Source organism: Myodes glareolus, chromosome X (genome assembly GCF_982192425.1).
Source record: "Myodes glareolus chromosome X, mMyoGla1.1, whole genome shotgun sequence".
NCBI classification, from domain to species: Eukaryota; Metazoa; Chordata; class Mammalia; order Rodentia; family Cricetidae; genus Myodes; species Myodes glareolus.
Window position 1 is genome coordinate 116,224,887 of NC_142053.1, and position 25,835 is coordinate 116,250,721.

Sequence of the window (25,835 nt, forward strand, 5' to 3'; positions counted from 1 at the left end):
GAAGGGTCCTAAAAACTAGTGGGATGAAAAACTTAGGAATGGTGAGGGGAAAGCAGAGGAGAGCATGGGAGGAGGGCACACAGGGAGAGGGGATAGTGAGAGAGAGGGGGGGTTGGGGAGGGAGAAAGCAAATTAGAGACAAACTAGGAGGGGAAGGCAATAATGACATATGAGGAGAGGAGGAGGCCTGGAAAGGAGGAACAGAGACTGGTATAGTGGAGGGGAGGGATGAAAGGCCTGATAAAGTTGTTGGGAAGTAAGAAAGAGGGAAAGGAGATTGGATAGGGGAAAAAAACAACCAACCAACCAAACAAACAAACAAAAATGCTCCCGAGACACCCCAACGCTCAGCAATAGCATTTAAAACCTACTGAGAATGGAAAGAATGGTTATAAACAACTCAAACATGTACTAAAAATCGACTTGGGAAAGCATGCCACCGAGTCTGGCCCCTAGGGTTCCAGAAAACCCTCAGCAGGAAACGTTAAAGTGAGACTCCTCAGGAGAAAGGGAGTTGTTGGCATGGACGAATCTCAACAAACATTCTACTTACTGCCATGGTGAGTAGAGAGCTCCACTAGGCCAAAATCAGCACTTGGCATCCATGGAGAGGGCCCACAACTCTGAGAGAGTTCACAAGCTGGCCTAGAAACCCCAAAGGGCCTGAGGGGCTCAGGGCAACAGCCCACACAATGGCCCAAACTGCCTAACAGACACCAGGGCATTCTGGGAACCAGAAGTGAGCAACATTCTACATCGCCCCTGTCCTGGCAGGGCCGAACACAGAGCCTGTTGCCCAAGCCCACAGCCTGTGCTGCAGAAGAGCTGGCCCCCTCCTGATTACTAAGTAGGGGGAAATGGAGGAATTGGAATTGAGCCCCAATAACCACCTGACTGTGGGGTAGCAGGGAAACTACAAGAACTTACATAGTATTTATAATGGCAGGTTAGGTAAAAAGCATAGGAGGACCTTTTAACAGAGACTGAAGCTAAAGGAATTTCCATATCCTTTCCATGGTTTTTCTTATTTTAGGAAGTATGTCCACCCTACTTACAAAGGCGACAGGAACAAAACTTTACCATGGGGAAAGGACTGGGAAGGGCAGCAGGAAGGGGAAAAAATGAAGTATTTGCAAAGAGCCAGGAAGTATAGAAATAGGTACATTGCAAATGGGGTACAGAGAGGAAATGGGTGAGAAAGCAAATAAAAGTAATAAAATGATGATGATGATGATGATATTAATAATAAACACCAAAATAAATTATAAAGGAAATTTGATGGTGGCTGTAAAGGAAAGGAAAGGAAAGGAAAGGAAAGGAAAGGAAAGGAAAGGAAAGGAAAGGAAAGGAAAGAAAGAGAAAAAGCAAAAGGAAAAAGTTTAGAAGGGGGAAAATTTGGGGAAGGTTCTCCTGCCTTGAAATGGAAATATTTAAAATGGGAGGAGAGAAATACAGTAGAAAATGGGAAAAGAGGAAAAGGGGGAAGTCACCAATGGAACGGTGCTCCAAATAGAGAAAGGCAGTAGGAAATGGGGAAAAGATGTAATGATTAAAGGACAAAGGAAGAAAGGGCAGATGATATAGGGAAGGAATGAGGGAACAGGAAAGACTTAAAAGAAAAAGCAGAAGGTGAAGATACACAGGTCAAAAGACAGGTGCAAGACAAGGAAATAGGCAACAAGAACGGATGGAAAGGGGTGTGGAAGAAGAACGGCAGAGAAGGAAATGTAGATGAGCAAAGGAAGAAAAGGGACAAGCTCATGGGAGGCAGGCATCAGTAGGTAAAAGGGAAATTCCTGAGTCTGGACAGAGAGGACCAATGAACAAATGAACCACTGAATGAAAAATGAGTGAAGGACATACAAGAGGTATCACTGGGACAAGGGGGATCAGAAAGCATATAAAGCAGTGAAAATGACATAAACTGATGATACACACAGTAGGACACTGTCAAAGAATCAGAGATTTAAAAAAAAATCACTAAAGACAAACACTAAAAGTCAGACAGTATTAAGAGTTGATGATCTTCTCTTTTTCTACTTCCCATGTAGATTAGATCTATGTATGTCTCTCTTAGGGTCCTTACTGTCTAATTTCTCTGGGATTGTGATTTGTGAACTGGTTTTCTTTGCTTTATTTTTTTTTAAAAAAACATCTGAGTGAGTACATATGATACCTGTCTTTCTGTGTCTGAGTTACCTCACTCAAAAAGACGTTTTCTAGCTCCGTCCATTCTTGGGAGCATGGGAACCAAGGGGGAGGGTTGAAGGGCAGGAGAGAGGCAGGGAGGGGAGCAGAGAAAAATGTAGAGATCAATAAAAATCAATTTAAAAAAGAGTTGATGAGAATACAAACCAATCGAATATTTTATAAATGTTCTATTCTGGGAGAAATTGAACCTCACTTTAGAATAAGTTTTAACCTTATGCTATACAAGAGACAGTCACTTGTAAACACAGCTCTCAGAAACTATCACATATGATTTTTATGGTCAGGTGCCTACTCTCAAAGCAGCAGCAGACAAAATGACAAAACACTACAAGTTATCACAAATACTCACAAAAGGGTTTTCATAATCTAAGTAGACATGCATTCTCGGGATGGTATCATTATAAGCCTGTTTTTCAACTCGAATAAATTACAGATAAGAGACCAAATAAGGATGATTTTGTACAGACAGGCTAACATCACTAAATGTGTAAGAATTCTAATATCTGAAACAGTATTCTTTCATTTCATCAAAGACGCCACTACTGAAAGGAGGAATGGCTATGACCTGGTGCAGGAGACTCAGGCCTGTGCTCCAACCAGCTGTCTGACAGTCTGAGGAGAGCACATGGCAACTGACTACTTCCAAACCCACCCAGTGACAGAACAGTCACAGAGCTGACTGAGGCCACTGCCAAGAATATATTTCAAATATAAAACACATAAGATGGGGAGGAATTGAAATTTTGTTCATGGTAACATTCTCAATACCCTGGACTAGGTTGGAGGTTGTTAAGATCTAGGCCTGTCTGGGACTTTCCCTGAGGTTCCGATGTATACAGAAATAACTTACTTTCTTGTCCAAATCAAGGTATATACTATACAGGTAAGAATCATTTTAGGTGATTTCATAAATATTATATGTTTATAAGTATATAATATGTTTATAAGTATATATACACATGTATGTATTTTTTTAATTTTAATGATTCAATGTCCTTAAGGTCCTCTGAGGCATCACAAAGAAAAACTAATTCAAGACCTTAAGCTATTTCCTTATCCTCAGTCCCTTCTTTCCCTGTTTAGACACTGTTCGAAATATGTTGTCTTGAAACTCTCAACTATATGTTCTCATGTCTTAAATTTATTGAAAATTTTTCAGGAACAAAAGGCAGACTTCTTGATTGAAAGTAAATACTCTTTCTAAGTGCTTTAGCAATACACCCCAAAAAACTAGAATACAAAAGCATCAGAAGCACCTGAGGGACGAGAAAGAGCTCTATAGAATCCCGCTGTCCTATGTAATTGTACTCCCAACCCTTCTGCCTCTTCCTTCAGGCAGTCCTCAGCCTGGCTTCTCTTACTTTTCTCTATGTTATAGCCATACTTACTCCTCCTGTTCCTGTGACTCCTCCTCCTCCTCCTGTAGTCTGGGGCCCATACTGAGGCATCAGTTGTCCTACAATGGCAGGTTGTTTTCTACTGACAGGTTCCTGAGAGAGAGAGAGAGAGAGAGAGATGACCAAAGGATGAGAAGTTAGAGAAGATAGTAAAGTTTGGGATCAGGCGTGCTTATACAAGCTGACTGCTGGTACATGCAAGAATACTAGGCATTTCTACATGCTATTCACAATTTTCCTGAAAGGAAAAATGGGATAGTGTCAGCAAAAATCTATTACAAGGAGATGAAGTCAGCAGAAAGTTGATTAAGTAATGATGCACAAAGGTAAAGCAAAGCATTGCAAGTGAGACCCAAGCTGAGTGCACAGAGGCCACAGGAATGATAATAATGGTCTCTCAGTATGGGAAGACCTGTGTTCTAGGACCAAGGTGCCCCTGTTAGGGCCTAACTCTAGGCCCCTGCTGGTCTTCTCAAAATTGTGCCTGGGTTTAGAACAGGAATTAAGTTCCATCTCTGCACATCTGTGTCTCAGAGAAAGCTGCAGACAACTCAAGTGCAACAACAGGGTCTGAAAAATGATAAAAGAAACTAATACAATAGAAATATTTATAAAGAATTGTTGGGCCTGAAATTCTGGAGTTCAAGGGACAAAGGAAAAAGAGACTAGGGTCAGAAGAACAACAACTTTGGATATCTTGTAAGCACTGAGAAATCAGTGCATAGGTGGTGCATGTGTGTGTGTACAAAAACACATACCTACACACACACACACATACATATGTGCCTACATACATGCCTATTTGCATCCATATATAGATTTAAAGTACCCAGAAAAGGCATTAAATAGCAGCTATAAATGACCACACTCTCAACAACCTCTTTGGAGTAGAATTTGACACAGGTGTAAAACAAAATGGCACTGAAAACATAACCTGAGACTTTGAAATACAATTGTAGCTCTTTTTACTACATTCCATATAAATTAAAAGAAAACCTTACATGCGGGAATGTCAAAGGACCCTGTAACCCAGAAACATGGAATAGTGGAGGAGGAAGATGGCTTTAGTTCAGCAGTGTAAAGCCTAACCTGGCAAAACCAAAGAGGCCTGCTCTCAAGGACAAATGAAGGGACATAGTCTTCAAGTTACACAAGTATCTAGGAAGGGACCCGCACTCTAGAGGCACTCCGTATTCAACATTCAATCAGCTGAACTACACATTCCCCTGATTACATGATCATTTTCACAGAGTTCTGCAAAATCCTCCATGTTTGCATGGTAACCTCAAATCCTTAAGCTCTGGTTTTCTTGGAAATATGAGTTAATTCACTATAATAATGAGGATATGAGCCTATATTTTCAAGAGGGAAACTCCTGATTACATGGTTTATTCATTTACAAACCTAGCCAATCATAAGACATGGGGAACAGTGACAAGTTTCAAAAGAAAAGCATACAAAGATGGTTTGGGAGGTCCTTCTGTATGTGTGTTGCTTTTATTGATTAATGAATAAAGAAGCTGTTTTGGGTAGTGGCTTAGCAGACTAGAGCTAGGTGGGGAAAACTAAACTGAATGCAAGGAGAAAGAAAGCAGAGAAAGAGAAAAGCCAAGTAGCCCTGCCAGAGACAGATGTTGGAACTTTACCCAGTCAGCCACAGCCACATGGCAATAAACAGATTAACAGAAATGGGTTAAATTAACATGTATTATCTAGGTGATAAGAGACTAGAATTAATAGACCAAGCACTGAGTTAATTAATACAGTTTCTGTGTGGTTACTTTGGGGATGAGCAGCCAGGAACAAACATGCAGTTTCAAAATGGCAGCTTCCTGGGTCATGCTGCCAGCACTAACTCTGCCTAATTCAGGAGGCTGAACACCTGAATGTGGTTTGTAAGCAGTGGGTTACAATCTGCTTAACGACACAACTTAGACCCCAGGCATACCTAGAACTGAAGCAATGTGTGTGGCTCTCAGAAATAGCAAACATGTCTCTGCCATGTTGGACTGGGAAGAGCCAAAAGGCAAAGAAGCCTTAGTACTAGTCAAGACATTTAACATTTTAAAAAGTGGTTCTGGTCAGAAAGGAACAGCAGATATGCAATAAAGACAAATTCAGATGGAAAAGACCTCTAAATGGGTCACAGTCATGGATAAATGTATGTAGGCTTCAGAGAGAGAAGAACGAGTATAGAGAGTTACAAAAAGAAGTAAATGTTTTTTTTTAAAATAAAACAAAGTCTTTAAAGAGACATTGCAGACAGTCATAGATTAAAGGAGTAAAGAAAATAAAAATAAATATGAAACATGTAGAAAAAGTAATAGAGTAAGAAAAATAAGCCATGTAAAGATGAAATATACAGAGAGGGTCTGGATTATGTGTATTATTGTGTTTTCTAAATTTTTGACTGCAGAGAGAAATTTGATTCTGAAGAATGCTAAGCAAAAACAACACATATGTTTTAAAGGTTTCTTGACTTCAAAATTTGAGTCTAAGAATATGTGGCTTTAGAAAAGAGGATCTTCTTTTGTTTCCACAGAAGATGAGAACCTGTGGAATTCTTCCAGGTTGAAGTACCAATAACCCCGAAAGGTCACCATAAACACCCCCCAAAAATTACTTCCCTCAACAAAAAGCAGGATACAGTTTGGAGAGAAATGTGCTCGTATACCCAAATATTGTTTATAAATGTTTGTTTACATTTAAAGGGGGATATGCTGTAGATATTTGCATTGGTATGGAACTTGCTTTATTGATACAAATGTAAGGTCAATTTTGTTCTACTCTGTATACGTATTTCTGATCTTGATTAAGGTATTGTGTTTGTCCAGCTCAATTAAAAATGTAATGTATAATTAAAAATATAGGTTACTAGATAATCATCTGTAATATTCAAGCTTTTAGTCATGTTAGTTAAGTTTTCTAGATATACAGATTTATTTCAGTTAGATAAGTATTCTTCAGATCTTTCAAAGACTTTAGAGTATGGCATTTAAAATGCTTTAAGAACTTAAGACTTTTCATGTCAGTGAAGCACATCTGCTCCGGGCAGCACCAATCTACTTCAAGAGGATGATGGGCATCAAAGAGGATCTTCATGGAGTTTGTTAGTCATTTGGGCAAGAAACTGCTCTTGCGTGGACTGCTTGATGGTATGCTATGTGAACTGGACATGAAAGACCCACTAAGAAATGACTGTTGACCTTTCCTAAAGGTGAGACCATCCTTTGGGGTTCCTGCTTCATAAAATACACTGCCAGACATTTCTGCAGGACACAAGAAAGTTACTGACAAACTGTCAATATAGGTAGAACTGTCTTTGAAATTTCCTGCCTCGTAGAAAAGTCTGCCAGATACAATGGGCCTGTGGGCTGAAGATGTATGTGTTTAACATTACAGAAGAACCTTGGGTGAAGGTCCAGGCAGCAAGATAACTCTGTCAATTCTAGAGGTTTGAAAGTTGCTTAAAACGTACTTCCTGTTTATATCCTTATGGAGTATTTGATGGAGTTGAAAAATAGTTATAGTTTTCCTTAGTGATGATAAAAGATAAAGTAGACTTGATGTCTGTTTTGTTATATGTAATTTTATTATTTGCCTTCCTTTTTATTTAAACAGAAAAGGGGAAATGGTGTCAGAAATCTTTCTGTATGTATGTTGCTTTTATTGGTTAAGGAATAAAAAAGCTGTTTCAGCCAGTGGTTTAGCAGAATAGGGCTACGTAGGGAAAATAAAACTAAATGCTGGGAGAAAGAAGGCAGAGTCAGACAGAAGCCATGTAGCCCCACCAGAGAGATATGTTGGAAATTTACATAGGGAGCCACAGCCACGTGGTAATATACAGATTAATAGAAATGAGTCAAATTAACATGCAAGAGTTAGCCGAAAAGAAGCTAGAGTTAATAGACCAAGCAGTGGTTTAATTAATACAATTTTTGTGATTATTTCAGGACTGTACAGCCAGAAATAAACAAGCAGCCTCCTACAAAACAAGAAAACCCTGGCAATACCATTTACCTGCCAAGAACTCATAGGCTGATACATAGAAGACAGAAAAACAGAAGACAGAAAAACAGAAAAACATTTACCTCCGGTGATAAATGAGGAAAAAGTAAAGATGTTTGCAGAACAAGGCATCAAAATAGAGGTAGGTAAGCGGGTATCACTAACATCATTCCTTATGACATAACTTGCTTGACCAAACAGTCTAGGAAATGAGAAAGGGCTAAAACAACTGAGCCAAATTCCTGTCAAATTCACAAAACACAGACAGAACAAACGCCGAGAGAGTAGAAGAACAACTCAGAGAGAGTGTGACTGTCAAAGAAATGAAAACACAGTGTAGACACGACCAGTGTGGACAGCTGATGGCTGGAAAATTAGCACAGCTGAGCCTGATCTGATGAGCTCTCCACATACTAGATGTGTATGCACCACATGATAGATCTGCTAACCTGTACAACTCATATCTTTGAATAATCGACAAGACTGATTCACATATCCATCCAGTTCTTCACAGAGGAAGTGCAAGGGCCATGGAATACCTATTACAGTCCCAGAGCTGTATCTGTTCACAGAACCCAATATACTGTCTGTACACCTTCACCCAGTGTTCCCCCTGCAGCAAGAGTGGTATTTGGAGTGGAATAATATTTTCTTTCAACGAACTATCTCCTTAATCTAATTTTTCATTCAGCATCTGCATGTATTCTTAATATGCATCAGTGGGGATCATTCCACCCATTTTCTACAGACAACAAAAGCCTAGAAAATGACATTCGTCACCATGATGTGGAAGACTAATAAAAGACAAAAAAAGGACAGGTTTTGTTCTCAAAAAGACAAGCACAGGTCTAGGTTCCTACAACAGGGAGACAAAAACAGAACACCTCAGAAGTGTCAAGATCTCATCTCATAGCTCAGAGCTACTCACAGAAACATAGCAAACATCTCATTTGTAATCATATATAGAAAACAACAATAAAATATAATACATATGAGGTCCAAACGTGAGGAATAACAGCACAAACAGCTTTAAAAATACATGATGGGAAGAAGGCCTGCATGCGTACCCGAGATAAGGGTGAAAAACACCATGAAAAATACTTCTGGGCCATGCAGCCCACACCTACAATGGAACTACTATGGAGGAGGCAGCAGGTGGACATGAGGTCAGGACAGCCCAGCACAGGTGTCAGTTATTAAGTTACATTCTCTTAGAAAAACAAAAATGGCCCTTTTAATTCAGCACTTGGGAGGCAGAGGCTTGGGGATATCTATGACTTCGAGGCCAGCCTGGATTACAAATCAACTTCCATACTTGAAGAATTGTAACACAGAGAAATCCTGTTCCAAAAAAATACAAATAAACAAGAAATAAACATAGAAAAAATTTCCCAGTGAACAGAGTGGTAGGCTTCTGACATCACAGCACTACAGAAGCACAGGCCAGAGTATAAAAACCATAAATCTTGTCAAGAATACAAAAAGAAGATGTCACATATTTGAGATACAGAGCATTTTGAAGCTTGGCCTAGGTAATTTTAAAAGACACAGATTCATAATTTAAATATTAAAAATAGGTCCTTAACTAAGATATGCATGCTAGAAATTGTAAATGTATAGAAGAAAAAAAAACCTCAAGGGTAGAAAAGCTATAAATGTATACTAGAAAAGAAACCATCAAGAAACCATCTGCAAAATGATGCATGATACATAACTGGCAAAGAGATTCAATCAGAATCTTATATTGTGGATTCAAAAAACTAGCTCCAGCAAGCTATCCATGGGAATCTATATGATTCCAGTAAGTAGAAAGACTTACATTCCAAGGGATGCAGACATATAAAGAAAACACTAAACTCATTCTTTCACACATGCACAAAAAATACACAAACTCACATACATAGAAAAAGAGACAGACAGACAGAGGAGGACAAAGAGGAAGAGAAGGGAGGGATGAAAGAAGAAAGGGATGAAGGGGAGAGACAGATTCAACCCAAAACTGAAGAAAAGAGATTAAAAGTTAAAGAGGACGGTCTCTCAAGATAATACCACAATAAAAGGCTATGTGACATCTATACACTGAAGTACATTAATAATAGCACTATCCAGTGCTGGACATAAAAACAGAGATGAAAATAATCCTTTACATATTATTAAAAGTGGAAACAGATAGCCTATTAACACATGATCCTCCCAGGATCATCAATTACAACAGGTATATATATTCTCTGCTACATTACTTATACCTGAAAAGTATAGCCTTAAAACCAGAGATTTAGATCTCGTCTGGTGCGGGAGAATTGTCTGTATTCGGTCAATCATGTTTTAAATAAAAGCTGATTGGCCCATTAGGTCAGGCTTCTTACTGGCTAACTCTCACATCTTGATTAACCCATTTTTCTGATCTATTTTAGCCATGTGGCTCTGTACCTTTTCCAGTGGGACAGCTCACATCCTGTTGCTTCAGTGATCTGGGCAGGAGTGGGAGGAATCAACTTCCACCTCCCCAGAATTCTCCTGCTCTCCTTGTAACAATGAGGGGGCCCTGCTTGTTTGTGTTTTCTGTCTTGCTTGGTTCTCCCAGCCGGCAGGCCCCAGAGAAAATCAACCACACAGATTTCTGTAAGTTATAAAGCTGATTGGCCCGTTAGGTCAGGCTTCTTACTGGCTAACTCTCACATCTTGATTAACCCATTTTTCTGATCTATTTCAGGCATGTGGCTTGGTACCTTTTTCAGTGGGGCAGATCACATCCTGCTGCTACGGTGATCTAGGCAGGAGTGGGAGGAATCAACTTCCTCCTTCCCAGAATTCTCCTGCTCTCCTTGCATCATTTCCACTTCCTGTCTGGTTTTCCCACCTACACCTCCTGCCTGGCCAATCAGCGTTTATTTAAAACATGATTGACAGAATACAGACAATTCTCAATCTCTGTGTGGTTGATTTTCTCTGGGGCTTGCCAGCTGTGGAGTACTGGGCGGGGACAGAAATCCCCAACAAAAAGTACCCCTCATGTTACAGAATGGCACCCACATGGATAACTGCATCCACAGAAAGCCTGACAAAGCTTGGGAAAAACTAGAGTAAAGCATTTTGGTTTTCAGCAGTGGCAGGAAAAAAAACTATGCTGTTTTAAAATGCCAGCTTTCTGGGCCGTCTTGCCAGGGAAAACTGCAGACTTTCAAGCAGGCAGTCCGGACTATGGATAAAATGTTGCAGCTTGCTTCCTGGCAAGGACCTTGAAAAGCCACAGGAGCTTTTGAGTGCTGTTTTCTCCATATTCCTTAGCAAATTAAAGACCCATGTGGTCAGAAAAAGGGAGATATACAGTAAAGAGAGATTCAAAGAGTAAGAAAACCTCTAAATGGTTTACATTGTGTTAAAAATATATACAGGCTAAAGGTTAAAGTTCTCAGAGTAAGAGAGAGAGAGAGAGAGAGAGAGAGAGAGAGAGAGAGAGAGAGAGAAAGAACGAGTAGCCTGGGAGGCAGAGACAGATGGATCTCTGGGAGTTGAAAGATAGCCTGGTCTACAGAGGGAGTTCCAGGACAAAGATATACAGAGAACCTGTCTCAAAAAGCCAAAAGATAAAAGTAAAAATAAAAGAAAATAGAGGTTAAAATAAAGCCACGTAAAGATGGAAAATACACAGAGAATCTTGATACTGTATGCTATTATGCTCTCTTTGAATTGTTTAAATGCTGAGGAAGTAACAACAGCTGCTAAAAGATATTTGCTTATAAATGCTGCAGAATTAATCCAAGATAGGTATTTTGAAAATACCTTGGCTTCAAAATTGAAGTCAAAAGGTATGTTACTTTGGAGAAGAGATTTTGCTTTTGTTTCCACAGAAAATGAGAGGCTGTGGATTTCTTCTGAGTTAATAAAAATCATCTTTGACCAAGGGAGACCACCTGAGAAATCTCCAGTAGGAACAGATGGCCCAGATGTCTGAGTTCTTCATCCAGAACAGGTTCAAGACTGCTGCCTGCGATGATCAAGACTTACAGAATACTTCAGTCAGGACTTGACCATAACTCTAAACTTCCTTTAGGTCCCCATAAAATTATGAGCACCCCCAAATAGCTGGAAGTAGCCTGGAATACTACTACGCCCACATTCCCAAAATATGGACTATGGATATTTTCCTTTCTTTTGTTTTTTTTTTTTTTAAAAAAAAAAAAAAGAGGGGGAAGTGGTGCGGGAGAATTGTCTGTATTCTGTCAATCATGTTTTAAATAAATGCTGATTGGCCAGGCAGGAGGTGTAGGTGGGAAAACCAGACAGGAAGTGGAAATGACGCAAGGAGAGCAGGAGAATTCTGGGGAGGAGGAAGTTGATTCCTCCCACTCCTGCCCAGATCACCAAAGCAGCAGGATGTGAGCTGCCCCACTGGAAAAGGTACCGAGCCACATGGCTAAAATAGATCAGAAAAATGGGTTAAACAAGATGTGAGAGTTAGCCAGTAAGAAGCCTGACCTAACGGGCCAATCAGCTTTATAACTTATAGAGATTTCTGTGTGATTTTTCTCTGGGACTAAACAGCCGGGGGTACCGGGCAGGACAAAAAAACACAAACAAACATGCCCGACCTTTTTTACTGCAACTACAAAGAGATGTCCACGAGGTGAGTGCCAACCCACCTGGCAGGGCACCAAACTCTCTAGGCCCTCAATACCAGGAAAAATCCCCAGGCACCTCCCCCATCTACCTCAGCTTCTCTACCCAAGCAGAAGGCAAGCTTCCTGCAGGTAGACTGTTCCAAAATCCACATCCCATCAATTTGACCATGTAAGCTACAATTCCTACTCTGCTCGCATACCCTCCTATTCCCTACAACCTCAAAGGAACTCTGAAATACAGGGTGAAAATACACAAAGAAGATCTTGAGGTGAGTTACCACCTACAGAGCAGGGTACCCCATACGCTAGACACTCCATACAAGGGCAAATCCCTGGGCCCCTTCTCCCACTTGCCTCAGTTTCTCTAGTCAGCGAGCAGGGAATCTTCCCCCATCCCATCAATTGGACCCTGTAAGCTACAAGTCCCACTCTGTTCTCAAGCCCTCCTTTCCCCCTGGAACTCAGAGGAACTCTTAAAAGGGGTAAGAGAACACCCACCCACAGGGCACTACAAACTCCAGTTCCTTCATACCAGGGTCAAACCCTGGGCCCCATCCCATCAATTGGACCCTGTAAGCAACAAGTGCCCCTCTTTCCACAAACCCTCATATCCCCTGCAACCTCTGAGGGAGTCTGAAACACAAGCTGCAAAAACACAGACACGTCCAATAGGTAGACTCCTCCAAAATTCCCACCCCATCAATTGGATCCAGTAAGCTACAAGTCCCACTCTGCCTCCAAGCACTCTAATCTCCCGCGACCTCAGAGGAACTCTGAAGCACAGGCTGCAACTACACACAGAGGACCAAAATAAAAACTCTTAAGCACAGGCTGTGACTGCACAGAGTGGACAAAGAGAGCAAACCAAGAGAGTGAACCAAGAGAGTGGACCAAAAGATATCTAAAGGCTCTCTGAGACACAAGCACTGACAGTACAGAGTAGAAGCATTGGACAAAATCCAACATCCCTTCATGATAAAGGTCTTGCAGAGATCAGGGATACAAGGAACATATCTACACATTAAAAGCAATATAAAGCAACCCAACAGCCAACATCAAATTAAATGGAGAGAAACTCAAAGTGATTAATCTAAAATCAGGAAAAAGACAAGACTGTCCACACCCTACATATCTCTTCAACATAGTTCTTGAAGTTCTGGCTAGAGCAATAGAACAACAAAAGGAGATCAAAGGGATTCAAATTGGAAAGGAAGAAGCCAAAATTTAGTTGATATATTTGGTATTTGTAGATGATATATAAGTGACCCCCAAAACTACCAGTGATCTCCTACAGTTGAAAAATACCTGCAGTAATGTGGCAGTAAATAAGATCAACTCAAAAAATCAGTAGCCCTCCTATATACAAATGAAAACGAAGCTGAAAGTGAAATCAGAAAAAAACATCACCATTCACAATAACCACAAATAGCATAAAATATCTTGGGGGTAGCACTAATCAAAGAAGTGAAAGACCTGTTGAACAAGAAATTTAAGTGTTTGATGAAATAAAAGAAATACCAGAAACGGAAAGGTCGTCCATATTTTTGGATAGGTAGGATCAACATAATAAAAATGGCAATCCTACCAAAAGCAAACTACAGACTCAATACAATCCCCATCAAAATTCCAACACAAATATTCAGAGAATTTGAAAGAACAATACTCAACTTCATGTGGAAAAACAAAAATCCACAATAGCCTGAACAATCTTTTACAATAAAAGGAACTTCCAGAGACAGCAATAGGAACAGGGAAAAGCATACTAAACAGAATACAGGATAAAGGATTAGAAAAGACAACGTGCTGGAAAAGACACAAACACAAGATAGGTTAGGAAAGGTAGAAAGGGCTGGGGAGGAAAAGAAAGTTTAAAGCATTGGAAAGGAGAAAGAGTTTAGAAAAGGGAAAGGTAGACAAAAGGACTGGAGAGCTGGTGCTGAGAAAGAGGAAGGGAAAGAGAAGAGGTGGGGCATGAATAGGAAGAAGCAAGGTAATGGGAGCAGGGAAAGGAACCTGGGAAGGGAAAACTGGTGATGATGCTTTTGGAAAGGAGGGCAGCGATGGAGGAATTAGAAATGGGTAAGGGTATAACAATGAAGGTTAGGGTGGGACAGAGAAAAGAAAGAAAAGAAGGAACAAGGAAGAAGGGTCCTAAAAACTAGTGGGATGAAAAACTTAGAAACAAGTATTGTTAAGTGGAAAACCAGAAAAGCAATGGGTAAGCTGGATGGGGCAGGAGGTATTATAAAGTTAGGTAAACAATTGGGAAGAGAAGTAAAAGATCTGAACAGTACTAAAATCAGAAATGGAATAGTACGGGAAGGTGGGAGAGGGAAAAAGATATGGGAAAGTCTTGAAAAGCCTGAAAAAGGGAAAGGAGAAAAACAGAAAGGTACTGGTAAGGAGAAAGGAAGTCAGAACGACAGAATGGAGGTGGTCTGGGAGAACAGGGGAGGAGGGCACACAGGGAGAGGGGATAGTAAGAGAGAGGGCGTTGGGAAGGGAGGAAGCAAACTGGAGGCAGATAAACTGGAAGGGGGAAGGCAATAATGACTGAACAGTACAGCGGAAGCCAGGGGAAGGAGGAAACAGAGAATGTAATTAGGCAATGTGGAGGGGAGGGGTGAAAAGCATATTAAAGGTGTTTGGGAAGTAAGGAAGTGGTAAGGAGGTTGGATAGGGGAAACAGGGAAAAGAAACTCCCAATAATCATCAATAGCATTTAAAACCTACTAAGAATGAAAAAAGTGGTTATAAACAAATCAAACAAGTTCTAATAATTGATTTGGGAAAGTACACCACAGAGTCCAAGTCCTGGGGTTAGGCAAAAGTTTGAGAACAAGAAAAGTTCCAGAAAGCCCTCAACAGGAAACGTTAAAGTGAGACTCCTCAGGAGAAAGGGAGATGTTGGCATGGACGAATCTCAACAAACATTCTACTCACTGCCATGGTAAGCAGAGAGCTCCACTAGGCCAAAATCAGCACTTGGCATCCATGGAGAGGGCCCACAACTCTGAGAGAGTTCACAAGCTGGCCTAGAAACCCCAAAGGGCCTGAGGGCCTCAGGGCAACAGCCCACACAATGGCCCAAACTGCCTAACAGACACCAGGGCATTCTGGGAACCAGAAGTGAGCAACATTCTACATCGCCCCTGTCCTGGCAGGGCCGAACACAGAGCCTGTTACCCAAGCCCACAGCCTGTGCTGCAGAAGAGCTGGTCCCCTCCTGATTACTAAGTAGGGGGAAATGGAGGAATTAGAACTCAGTCCCAATACTGACCTGACTGTGGGGTAGCAGGGATACCCCAAAAACTTACATAGGATTTATAACAAAGGGTTAGGTGAAAAGGACAGGAGAACTTTTTACCAGTGACTGAAGATGAGGAAATTTCCATATCCCTTCTCTTGTTTTTTTTTCCTTTATCAGAGAGGTCAGGGGAAACACCTTTAACATGGGGAAAGGGCTGTGAAATGAGAGGCTGAGGGTGGGGGAAGAGAAGTATTTGCAAAGAGGCAAAAAATAGAACTAGGTTCTTTACAAATGGGGTACAGAGAGGAAATGGGTGAGAAAGGGATAAACCTATGGGAAGGGGAGGAAACACTGAAGGAGGAGGAGCAATCTTAGAAGACAGGGACTGTGGGAACAGGAACATGGGAAGTATGGGGGAGGGGTGAGAGGTGAAGGGAAAGGGGTCAGACAGAGAAGAGGCACATAAAAAAGAAAGACAATAGGGAAAGAGAAAGCAGTGGAAGAGAGAGAAAAAAGGTAGGAAATACAGAAAGAATTGTGAAAGGAGAAATGGGAGTGACTTTAAAATGGAAATCTAGCCAGGATGCCAGCAGAGGACTTGGATCCCGGATCTCCTGAAGCAGAAGTAGGAGAATTTCTGTGAGTTTGAGAGAACCCTACTCTACACAAAGACTTCCATGAAATCCAGAAGCACATGGACAGGCATATCTGTAAAAGCAAATGAAAGTAATAAAATGATGATGAGGAAGAGGATGAAATTAATATTAATAAGCAAAAATATAATGGAAAACTAAGAGTGGCTTGAAAGGCAAAAAAGAAAGAAAGAAAGAAAAAAAGAAAGAAAGAAAGAAAGAGAGAAAAGGAAAAAGTTTCAAAGGGGAAAAATATAAGAAAGGTTTTCTTGCCTTAAAATAGAAAAATGTTTTAGAATTTTTTAAATGGGAGGAGAGAAATACAGTGAAAAATTGGGAAAAAGGGAAGACACAGATGGAATGGTGCTTGTAACAGAGCAGTCAGCAATGGGGAAAGGAATGTAATGATTAAAGGGCAAAGGAAGAAAGGGCAGATGGTATAGGGAAGGAATGAGGGAATTGGAAGGGCTTAGGAGGAAAGGCAAGAACTTCCCCTAAGAAGGGGAAGAAATGCAGGTCAAAAGAGATGCAGGAGGAGGAAATAGGCACAAGAAAGATGGAAAGGGGTGCGGAAGAAGAAAGGAAGGGAAGAGAAGTTAGACTAGGAAAGGTTAAGGAAGAAAATGAGAAAGACACAGAAAATACCAAATCAGGAGACAAATTCCACCACTTCTGGCCAACGTCAACCAGCGCATAGGAGGCAGGCATCAGTAGAGAAAAGGGAAATTCCTGAGTTCTGGAGAGACAGGAACAACGAATGAATGAACCACGGAATGTAGAAATGAGTGAAGGACATACAAAGGTTATCACTGGGACAAGGGGGATCAGAAAGTGTATGAAGCTGTGAAAATAACTTAAACTGATGAAATACTCATTAAGAAACAGTCAAAGAGTCAGATATGAAAAAAAATTCACTGACAAAAACTCTCCTAAAGGCAAACCTTAATTGCCTGACACCATTAAAAGTTGACAAGAATACAGACCAACAGAAACTTTTACATGTTCTTTCCTGGGAGAAATTGAACCTCACTTTAGAATAAGTTTTAACCCTATGCTATACAAGAGACAGTCACTATTAAACACAGCTCTCACAAACAGTTACATACAAGGTCTACTGTCAGGTGCCTATTCCCAAAGCAGCAACAGACAAAACAACAAAACTCTATGAATTATCAAAAATACTTACAAAAGGATTTTTCATAAACTAAGTAGACATGCATACTCAGGATGGTATCTTTGTATGCCTGTCTTTCACTGAGAATAAATTACAGACAGGAGACCAAATAAGGATAATTCTGTACAGACAGGTTAACATCATCTAAACATGTAAGAATGCTAATATCTGAAACAGTATTCTTTCATTTTATCAAAGACGCCACTACTGAAAGGAGGAATGGCTATGACCTGGGGCAGGAGACGCAGGTCTGTGCTCCAGCCAGCTGTCTGAGAGTCTGAGGAGAGCACATGACAACTGACTACTTCCAAACCCACCCAGTGACGGAACAGTCACAGAGCTGACCTAGGCCACTGCTGAGAATGTATTTCAACTTAAAACAAAAGATGGGTAAGAACTGAGATTTTGCTCATGAAAACGTTCTGAATACCCTGGACTAGGTTGGAGGTTGTTAAGAACTAGGCATGTCTGGGGCTTTCCCTGATGCCAAAATGTATGAAGAAATAACTTAGTTTCTTGTTCAAATCCAGGTACATACTCTACAGGTAAGAATCATTTTAGATGATTTTATAACAGTAATAAATATACACAAATATACATAGGTATTTATGATTATAAGTTTATATACACATTCATACTTTTTAATTTTAATGATTCAATGTTCTTGTACTCAAGGCATCACAAAGGAACACTAATTCAAGATCTTAAGCTGCCTCCTTTTCTTCAGTCCCTTCCCTCCCTGTTGTTCAGAATTTTCATTTTTCAACATTGTAGCCTTGTTTCTGTTGGATTAGACTGACATCATTTATGAGGAAATTACGTTATAGTCAATTCATATGCATACTATGGGTCTAAGCAATCTTGTGTCTACATGGACAGCTCAAACCAATCAATATTAAACACATTTGACACTGTTAGGAAATATTTTCCCTTGAAACTCTCAACTATATGTTCTTACATCTTTAAATTTATTGAAACATTTTCAGGTAATCAAAGGCAAATTCTTGATTGAAAGTAAAGACTCTTTCTAAGTGCTTTAGCAATACACCCCAAGAACTAGAATACAAAAACCACAGAAGCACCTGAGAGAAGACAAAGAGCTCTTTAGACTCCCGCTGTCCTATGTAATTGTACTCCCAACCCTTCTGCCTCTTCCTTCACGCAGTCCTCAGCCTGGCTTCTCTTACTTTTCTCTATGTTATGGCCATACTTACTCCTCCTGCACGTACTTCTCTTCCTCCCCCTGTAGTCTGGGGTCCGTATTTAGCAATCAGTTGTCCTACACTGGCAGGTTGTTTTCTGCTGACAGGTTCCTGAGAGAGAGAGATGACCAGAGGATGAGAAGTTAGAGAAGATAGTAAAGTTTGGGATCAGGTGTGCTTATACAAGTTGACTGCTGGTACACGCAAGAATACTAGGCATTTCTACATGCTCTATACACAATTTTCCTGAAAGGAAAAATGGGACAGTGTCAGCCAAAATTCTATTACAAGGGGACAAAGTCAGCAGAAAGTTGATTAAGTAATGATGCATAAAAGTAAAGCAGAGCAATGCAAGTGAGACCCAAGCTGAGTGCACAGAGGCCACAGTAATGATAAGCATTGCCTTTCAGTATGGAACACCTGGGATTTTGGAACCCAAATATACCGCCCCCGTTAGGACCTGCCTCCAGGACACAGCTGGCCTTGTCAAGCCTGTGCCTGGTTTTAGCCCAGGAATTAATGTCCTTCTCTGCACATCTGTGTCTCAGAGAAAGACACAGACAAGTCAAGTGCAAGAACAGGGTCTGAAGAAGGAAAAAAGAAAGAAATACAAAAGAAATATTTATAAAGGTACATTGAGCCTGAAATCCTGGACCTCAGAAAGAAAAAGAGGCCTGGCTCAGAAGGAGAAAAGGGTTGGCTACCTCTCAAACACTGAAAAATTGATGCATTTTTTGTATGTATACATATACAACTATATATACACACATTTATACATAAATACATATATACATAGGTTCCAAGTGGCAAGCAAAGGTAAAAAATAGCAGCTATAAATGACCACACTTATGAAACAGCTTCTTTGGAGTAGAATTTGGCACAGGTTGAAATAAAATGGCGCTGAACACACAACCTGAGACTTTGAAACACAACTAGAGTTCTCTTTACTCCATCCCATATAAACTGAAAGGAAACCTTTCATGTGGGGAATGTCAAAGGACCCTGTGTCCCAGAAATATAAAATACTGGAGGAGGAAGATGGCTTTAGTCCACCAGTGCTGTATCTTCTTCACAGAGCCTGATATCCTGACTGTACACCTTCAAACACAGTTTTCCCCCTGCATCAGGACTGGTACTTGGGGTGGAATAATATTTTCTTTCAATGGACTGTTCTCTTAATCTATTTTTTCTTTCAAAATCTTCACATATTCTTACTAGGCATCAGTGGGGATTATTCCCTCCATCTTCTACAGACAACAAAAGCCCAGAAAATGACATTTGTCACCATGATGTGGAGGACTAATAAAAGCAAGGCTTTGTTCTCAAAAAGACAAGCACAGGTTCCTACAGCAGAGAGACAAAAACAGAACACCTCAGAAATATCAAGGAGACCTCATCTCATAGCCCAGAACTACTCACAGACACATAGCAAACATCTTATTTGTACTTATGTGTAGACAATAACCATATTATATAATACATAGTGAGTTCCAAACTTGAGTAAGAATAACAAAAACAGCTTACAAAAACATGATGGGAACAAGGCCTGCATGCGATCCAGATATGAGGGTGGAAAACATCATAAAAACTATTTCTGGGAAATGTGGCCCGCACTGACAACGGTACTACTAGGGAGGAGGCAGCCGGTGGACCATGAGCTCAGGACAGTCCAGCACAGGTGCTATATTCTAAGTTTTATTCTTTTAGGAAAACAAAAATGAAACTTTTAATCAAGCACTCAGGAGGCAGAGGCATGGGGATATCTGTGAATTCAAGGCCAGCCTGGACTATGAAGCAACTTCCACACTGCAAGGACTGTTACATAGAAAAACACCATTCCAAAAAATAAACAAAAATAGGAAAAAATTTCCACACTGAACAGAAAGGTAGGCTCATGAAATCACAGCACTGAAGAGCCACTAGACAGAGTACAAAGACCCTAAATCCTGCAAAGCACACAATAAGAAAATGTCACATGTTTTAGATACAAAGCATTCTGAAGCCTGGCCTAGGCAATTTGAAAAGACACAGATTCAAAATTAAAACGTAAAAAACAAAAGGCAGGACCTTAACTATGAGAAGCATGCAAGAAATTATAGATGTAAACAAGTAAACAAAAACCTCAAGGGTAGAAAAACTGTAAATGTATACAAGGAAAAAAACATCAAGCGGACATCTATAAAAAGATGCATGGTACAAAAACTGGCAAAGAGGTTCAATCAGAAACTTATATTATGAATTCAAAGAACCAGCTTCAGGAAGCTGTCCTTGGGAATCTATATGCCTCCAGTAAATAGAGAGCCTTGCATTCCCAGAGATTCAGACATATAAAGGAAACACTAAACCTACTCTATCACACATGCACACAAAGCATACTCAGACAGAAACAGAGAGAGAGAGAGTAGGAGAAGGGGAAGAAAGGGAGGGAAGGAGGGAGGGAGGATGTGACAAAGTAAGGGATGGAGGGGAGAGACTGATTCAACCCAAAACTGAAACAAGCAATTCAACATTAATGAGAGGGTGTCTCAAGATAATACTACAGACAAAGGCTATGTGACATCTTTCCACTGAAATACACTAATAATATCACTGTCCAGTGCTGGACATAAGAACAGAGATGAAAATAATCCTTTACATATTATTAAAAGTGGAAACAGATAGACTATTAACACCTGATCCTCCCAGTATCATCAATTGCAACAGGTATATATGGTCTGCTACATTTACATCTACTTCAAAAGTATACCCTTAAAAATACAGAGATCTACATTCCATCAATGGTACCTTCAAAGCTACAAGTCCCACTCTGCTCCCAAACCCCCTATACACCGTAACCTCAGAAAAACTCTGAAACACAGGCTGCCAATACACAGAGATGCCCAAGAGGTGAATGCCAAACTACCCGGCAGGGCACCCTATTCTCTTGGTCTCCATACAAGTGCAAAACCCCGGGAACCTTCACCACTTGCCTCAGCTTCTCTGGCCAGCCAGCAGGCAAGCTTCCAGCAGGTAGGCTGCACCAATACCCCCAACCCATCAACTGGACCCTGTAAGCGATAAGTCCCACACTGCCTCCAAACTCTCCTATGCCCAACAACCTCAGAGGGAACTCTGAAACACAGGTTGCAAATACACAGAGAGGATCATGAGGTGAGTTACCAACTACACAGCGGGGTACCCCACTCCCTAGGCTCTCCATAACAGGACAAAACTCCCAGCCCATTCTCCCACCTTCCTCAGCTTCCCTAGACAGCCAATAGGGATTCTTCCTGCAGGCATGCTGTTCTAACACAACTTTCCAAACAATTGAACTCTGTAAGCTACAATTTCCATTCTGCCTCCAAGTCCTCCTATCCCCTAGAACATCAGAGGATCTGTACATCCAGGCTGTAACTACACAGAGAGAACTCAAAGAAGTAAGTAACCAAAAACCCAGTGGGGAATCCAACCTCTTGGCCCTGCATACCAAGGTAAAACCCTGGACCCCATTCCAACAATTGGACCCTGTAGGATAACAAGTCTCACTCTGCCTCCAAGACCTCCAATTTCTCATGATTGCAAAGGAACTCTGAAGCATAGGCAGCGACTATACAGAGAGGACCAAGAGAAGAACTCTGAAGCACAGACTGACAACACAGAGTGGACCAAAATAGCAAACTAAGATAGCAGAACAAGACTGTTGAACAAGAGAGCGGGCCAAGAAGAGACCTCAGTGGGGGATCACAAACCATATAAAGGAGAGAAAATGACTTAAACTGATGATATACACTTTAGGACACTGTTCAAGAATCAGATATACAAAAAAATAACTGACAAAAACTCCCCTAAAAACAAACCTTAATTGCCTGACAGCTTTGAGAGTTGATCAGAGTACAGACCAACAGAATCTGTTACATGTTCTTTCCTGGGAGAAACTGAACCTCACTTTAGGATAAGTTTTAACCCTGTGTTCTACAAGAGACAGTCACTAGTAAACACAGCTCTCAGAAGCAGTCATATACAATATGCATGGTAAAGTGCCTATTCCCAAAGCAGCAGCAGACAAAATAAAAAAAAAACTCTACAAATTATCACAAATACTTATAAAAGGGTTTTCCTAATCTCAATAGACATGTATTCTCAGGATGGTATCTTTTTAAGTCAGCTTTTCAACGTGAATTAATTACAGACAAAAGACCAAATGAGGATAATTCTGTACAGACAGGTTAACATCATCTAAACATGTAAGAATGCTAATATCAGAGACAGTATTCTTTCATTTCATCAAAGACACCACTACTGAAAGGAGGAATGGCTATGACCTGATGCAGGAGACTCAGACCTGTGCTCCAGCCAGCTGTCTGAGAGTCTGAGGAGAGCACATGACAACTGACTACTTCCAAACCCACCCAGTGACAGAACAGTCACAGAGCTGACCTAGGTCACTGCTGAGAATATATTTCAAACTTAAAACCCAAAAGAAGGGTAAGAATTGGGATTTGGCTCCTGGAAATATCCTGAATACCCTGGACTCGGTTGGAGGTTGTTAAGAACTAGGCGTGTCTGAAGCATTCCCTGATGCCAAAATGTATGGAAATATAACTTAGTTTCTTGTCAAAACACAGGAACATACAATATAGGCAAAAAGATATTTTTAGGTGATTTCATAACTAATATATACACAAGTATATGTACAAATGTTTGTAAATAAAAATACATATATATTTTTAATTTTAATGATTCAATGTCCTTGTCCTCTGAGGCATCACAAAGAAAAACTAATCTGAGATGTAAAGCAGCTTCCATTCTTCAGTCCCTTCTCTTCCTGTTGTTTAGAATTTTTATATTTCTCCTGTGAATCCCTGTGTGTTTTGGATTAGACTGACATCATTTATGAGGGTTTCAGATTACAGTCAAATCATATGCATACTATATAGGTCTAAGCAATCGTGCATCTCACAGATAGCTCAAACCTATCGATAGGAAACACATTTGACTTTGCTAGGAAATATTTTGCCTTGAAACTCTCAATTATATGTTCTCATATCTTTAAATTTATTGAAACATTTTCAGGTAATCAAAGGCAAATTCTTGATTGAAAGTAAAGACTCTTTCTAAGTGCTTTAGCAATACACCCCAAGAACTAGAATACAAAAACCACAGAAGCACCTGAGAGAAGACAAAGAGCTCTTTAGACTCCCGCTGTCCTATGTAATTGTACTCCCAACCCTTCTGCCTCTTCCTTCAGGCAGTCCCTCAGCCTGGCTTCTCTTACTTTTCTCTATGCTATGGCCATACTTACTCCTCCTGTTCCTGCAAATCCTCCTCCTCCTCCTGTAGTCTGGGGTCCATACTGAGGAATCAGTTGTCCTACACCAGCAGGTTGTCTTCTACGGACAGATTCCTGAGAGAGAGAGAGAGAGAGAGAGAGAGAGAGAGAGAGAGAGAGAGAGAGATGACCAGGGGATGAGAAGTTAGAGAAGATAGTAAAGTTTGGGATCAGGCATGCTTATACAAGTTGACTGCTGGTACAAGCAGGTTTATTAGGAATTTCTACATGTTATACAGCTTTCCTGAAATGTAAATGGGACAGTGGCAGCAAAACATCCCATACAAGGGGACAAAGTGAGGAAGAAGTCGATCAAGTAATTAAACACAAAGATAACAAAGAGTATTGCAAGTGAGACCCAAACTGCGTGCACAGAGGCTATGGGAATGAAAACCATGGCCTCTCAGGATGAGAAGACCTTGGTTCTCAGGACCCAAACACATTGCCCCAATTAGGGCCTGCCTAGGATACTGCTGGCTTGTCAAGTGTGTGCCTGGTTTTAGACCAGGAATTAAGTTCCTTCTCTGCACATCTGTGTCTCAGAGAAGCCACTGACAAGTCAAGTGCAACAACAGGGTCGGAAGAAGGAATACAAAAGAAATATTTATAAAGGTACATTTGGTCTGAAATCCTGGAACTCCAGAGGCAAAGGAAGAAGTGGTATGGGTTAGAATGAAAAGAGGTTTGGCTGTCTTTAAAGCACCGAAAAATCGATGCATGTGTTGTATGTATACATATACATATCTCTATATACACACATTTATAAATACATACATACATACATACATAGGTTTTAAGTGACAAGAAAAAGCATACAATAGCAGCTATAATTAACCACAGTAAAAAAAAAAAAAAACAGTTTCTTTGGTGTAAAATGTGACACAGGTCTGAACTAAAAGTGCACTGAACAAACAACCTGAGACTTTGAAACACAACTGCAGTTCCCTTTACTCCATTCCACATAAATTGAAAGGAATCTTAAATGTGGGAATGTCAATGGGCCCTGTATCCCAGAAATATGGAATAGTGGAGGAGGAAGATGTCTTTAGTTCAGCAGTATAAGGCCTGACTTGGGAAAACTAAAGAGACCTGCTCTCAAAAACTAATAAAGGGCATAGTTTTCAATTCACACAGGTAGCTAGGAAGGGACCCACACTCTAGAGGCACTCCTTATCCAACGTTCAATCAGCTGAACTATACATTCCCCTGATATCCTGACCACTTTCATGGAGTTCCATGCTTGCATGGTCTCCTCTAATCCTTAAGCTCTGGTTTTCATGGAAATATGAGTTCTTTCACTATAATAACGAAGATATGGGCCTGTATTTTCTAGAGTGAAATTCTTGCTTTATTTATTTACAAACACAGCCAATCATAGGGCATGGGAACAAGACAGTCATAAGTTCAAGGCCAAAGCATACAAAAACCCTGACAAACACCATTCACCTGCCAAGAACTCACAGGCTGATGCACAGAAGACAGAAAAACAGCAGGAGTAATTCAGGTGGTTACTGAAGAAAAAGTAAAGATGTTTGCAGAACAAGGCATCAGAATAGAGGCAGGTAAGCAGGTATCACAGCCTTAATTCTTTACAATATCACTTGCATGGCCAAACAGTCTAGGAAATGAGAAAGGGCTAAAACAAATGATCCAAATCCCTGTCAAATCACTAAACATAGACAGAACAAACGCCGAGAGAGTAGAAGCACAGCTCAGACAGAGTGCTACTGTTAAAGAAATGAAAACATGGTGTAGACAGGACCAGTATGAACAGCTGATGGCTGGAAAATTAGCACAACTGAGCCTGATCTGATGAGCTCTCCACATACTAGATGTGTATGGACCACATGATGGATCTGCTAACCTGTACAACTCATATCTTTGAATAACCAACAAGACTGAATCACACATCCATTCAGTTCATCACAGAGGAAGTAAAAGGACTGTACCTATTACAGTCCCAGTGCTGTATCTGTTCACAGAGCCCATTATACTTTCTGTACACCTTCACCCAGTGTTTCCACCCTGTAG

The 25,835-nt window shown here is 40.5% G+C and overlaps 1 protein-coding gene across 13 annotated transcripts in view; it reads right to left on the reverse strand.

Annotated features, from left to right (window-relative positions):
- Scml2 (Scm polycomb group protein like 2) overlaps positions 1 to 25,835 on the reverse strand; it is a 149,936-nt gene that overhangs the window by 108,566 nt on the left and 15,535 nt on the right. For 12 of the 13 annotated variants that reach the window (XM_085684798.2, XM_085684796.2, XM_085684797.2 and 9 more), the window contains exons 1-2: positions 18,509 to 18,601; positions 3,600 to 3,701 (exon numbers count right to left, since the gene is read on the reverse strand). In XM_085684798.2, the coding sequence (XP_085540924.2) occupies positions 3,600 to 3,659 (60 nt within the window). In that variant the 5' untranslated portion in view covers positions 3,660 to 3,701; positions 18,509 to 18,601. Of the gene's footprint in view, positions 1 to 3,599; positions 3,702 to 18,508; positions 18,608 to 23,777; positions 23,880 to 25,835 lie in introns of those variants that run through there. The other variant, XM_085684788.2, reaches the window with a different exon arrangement.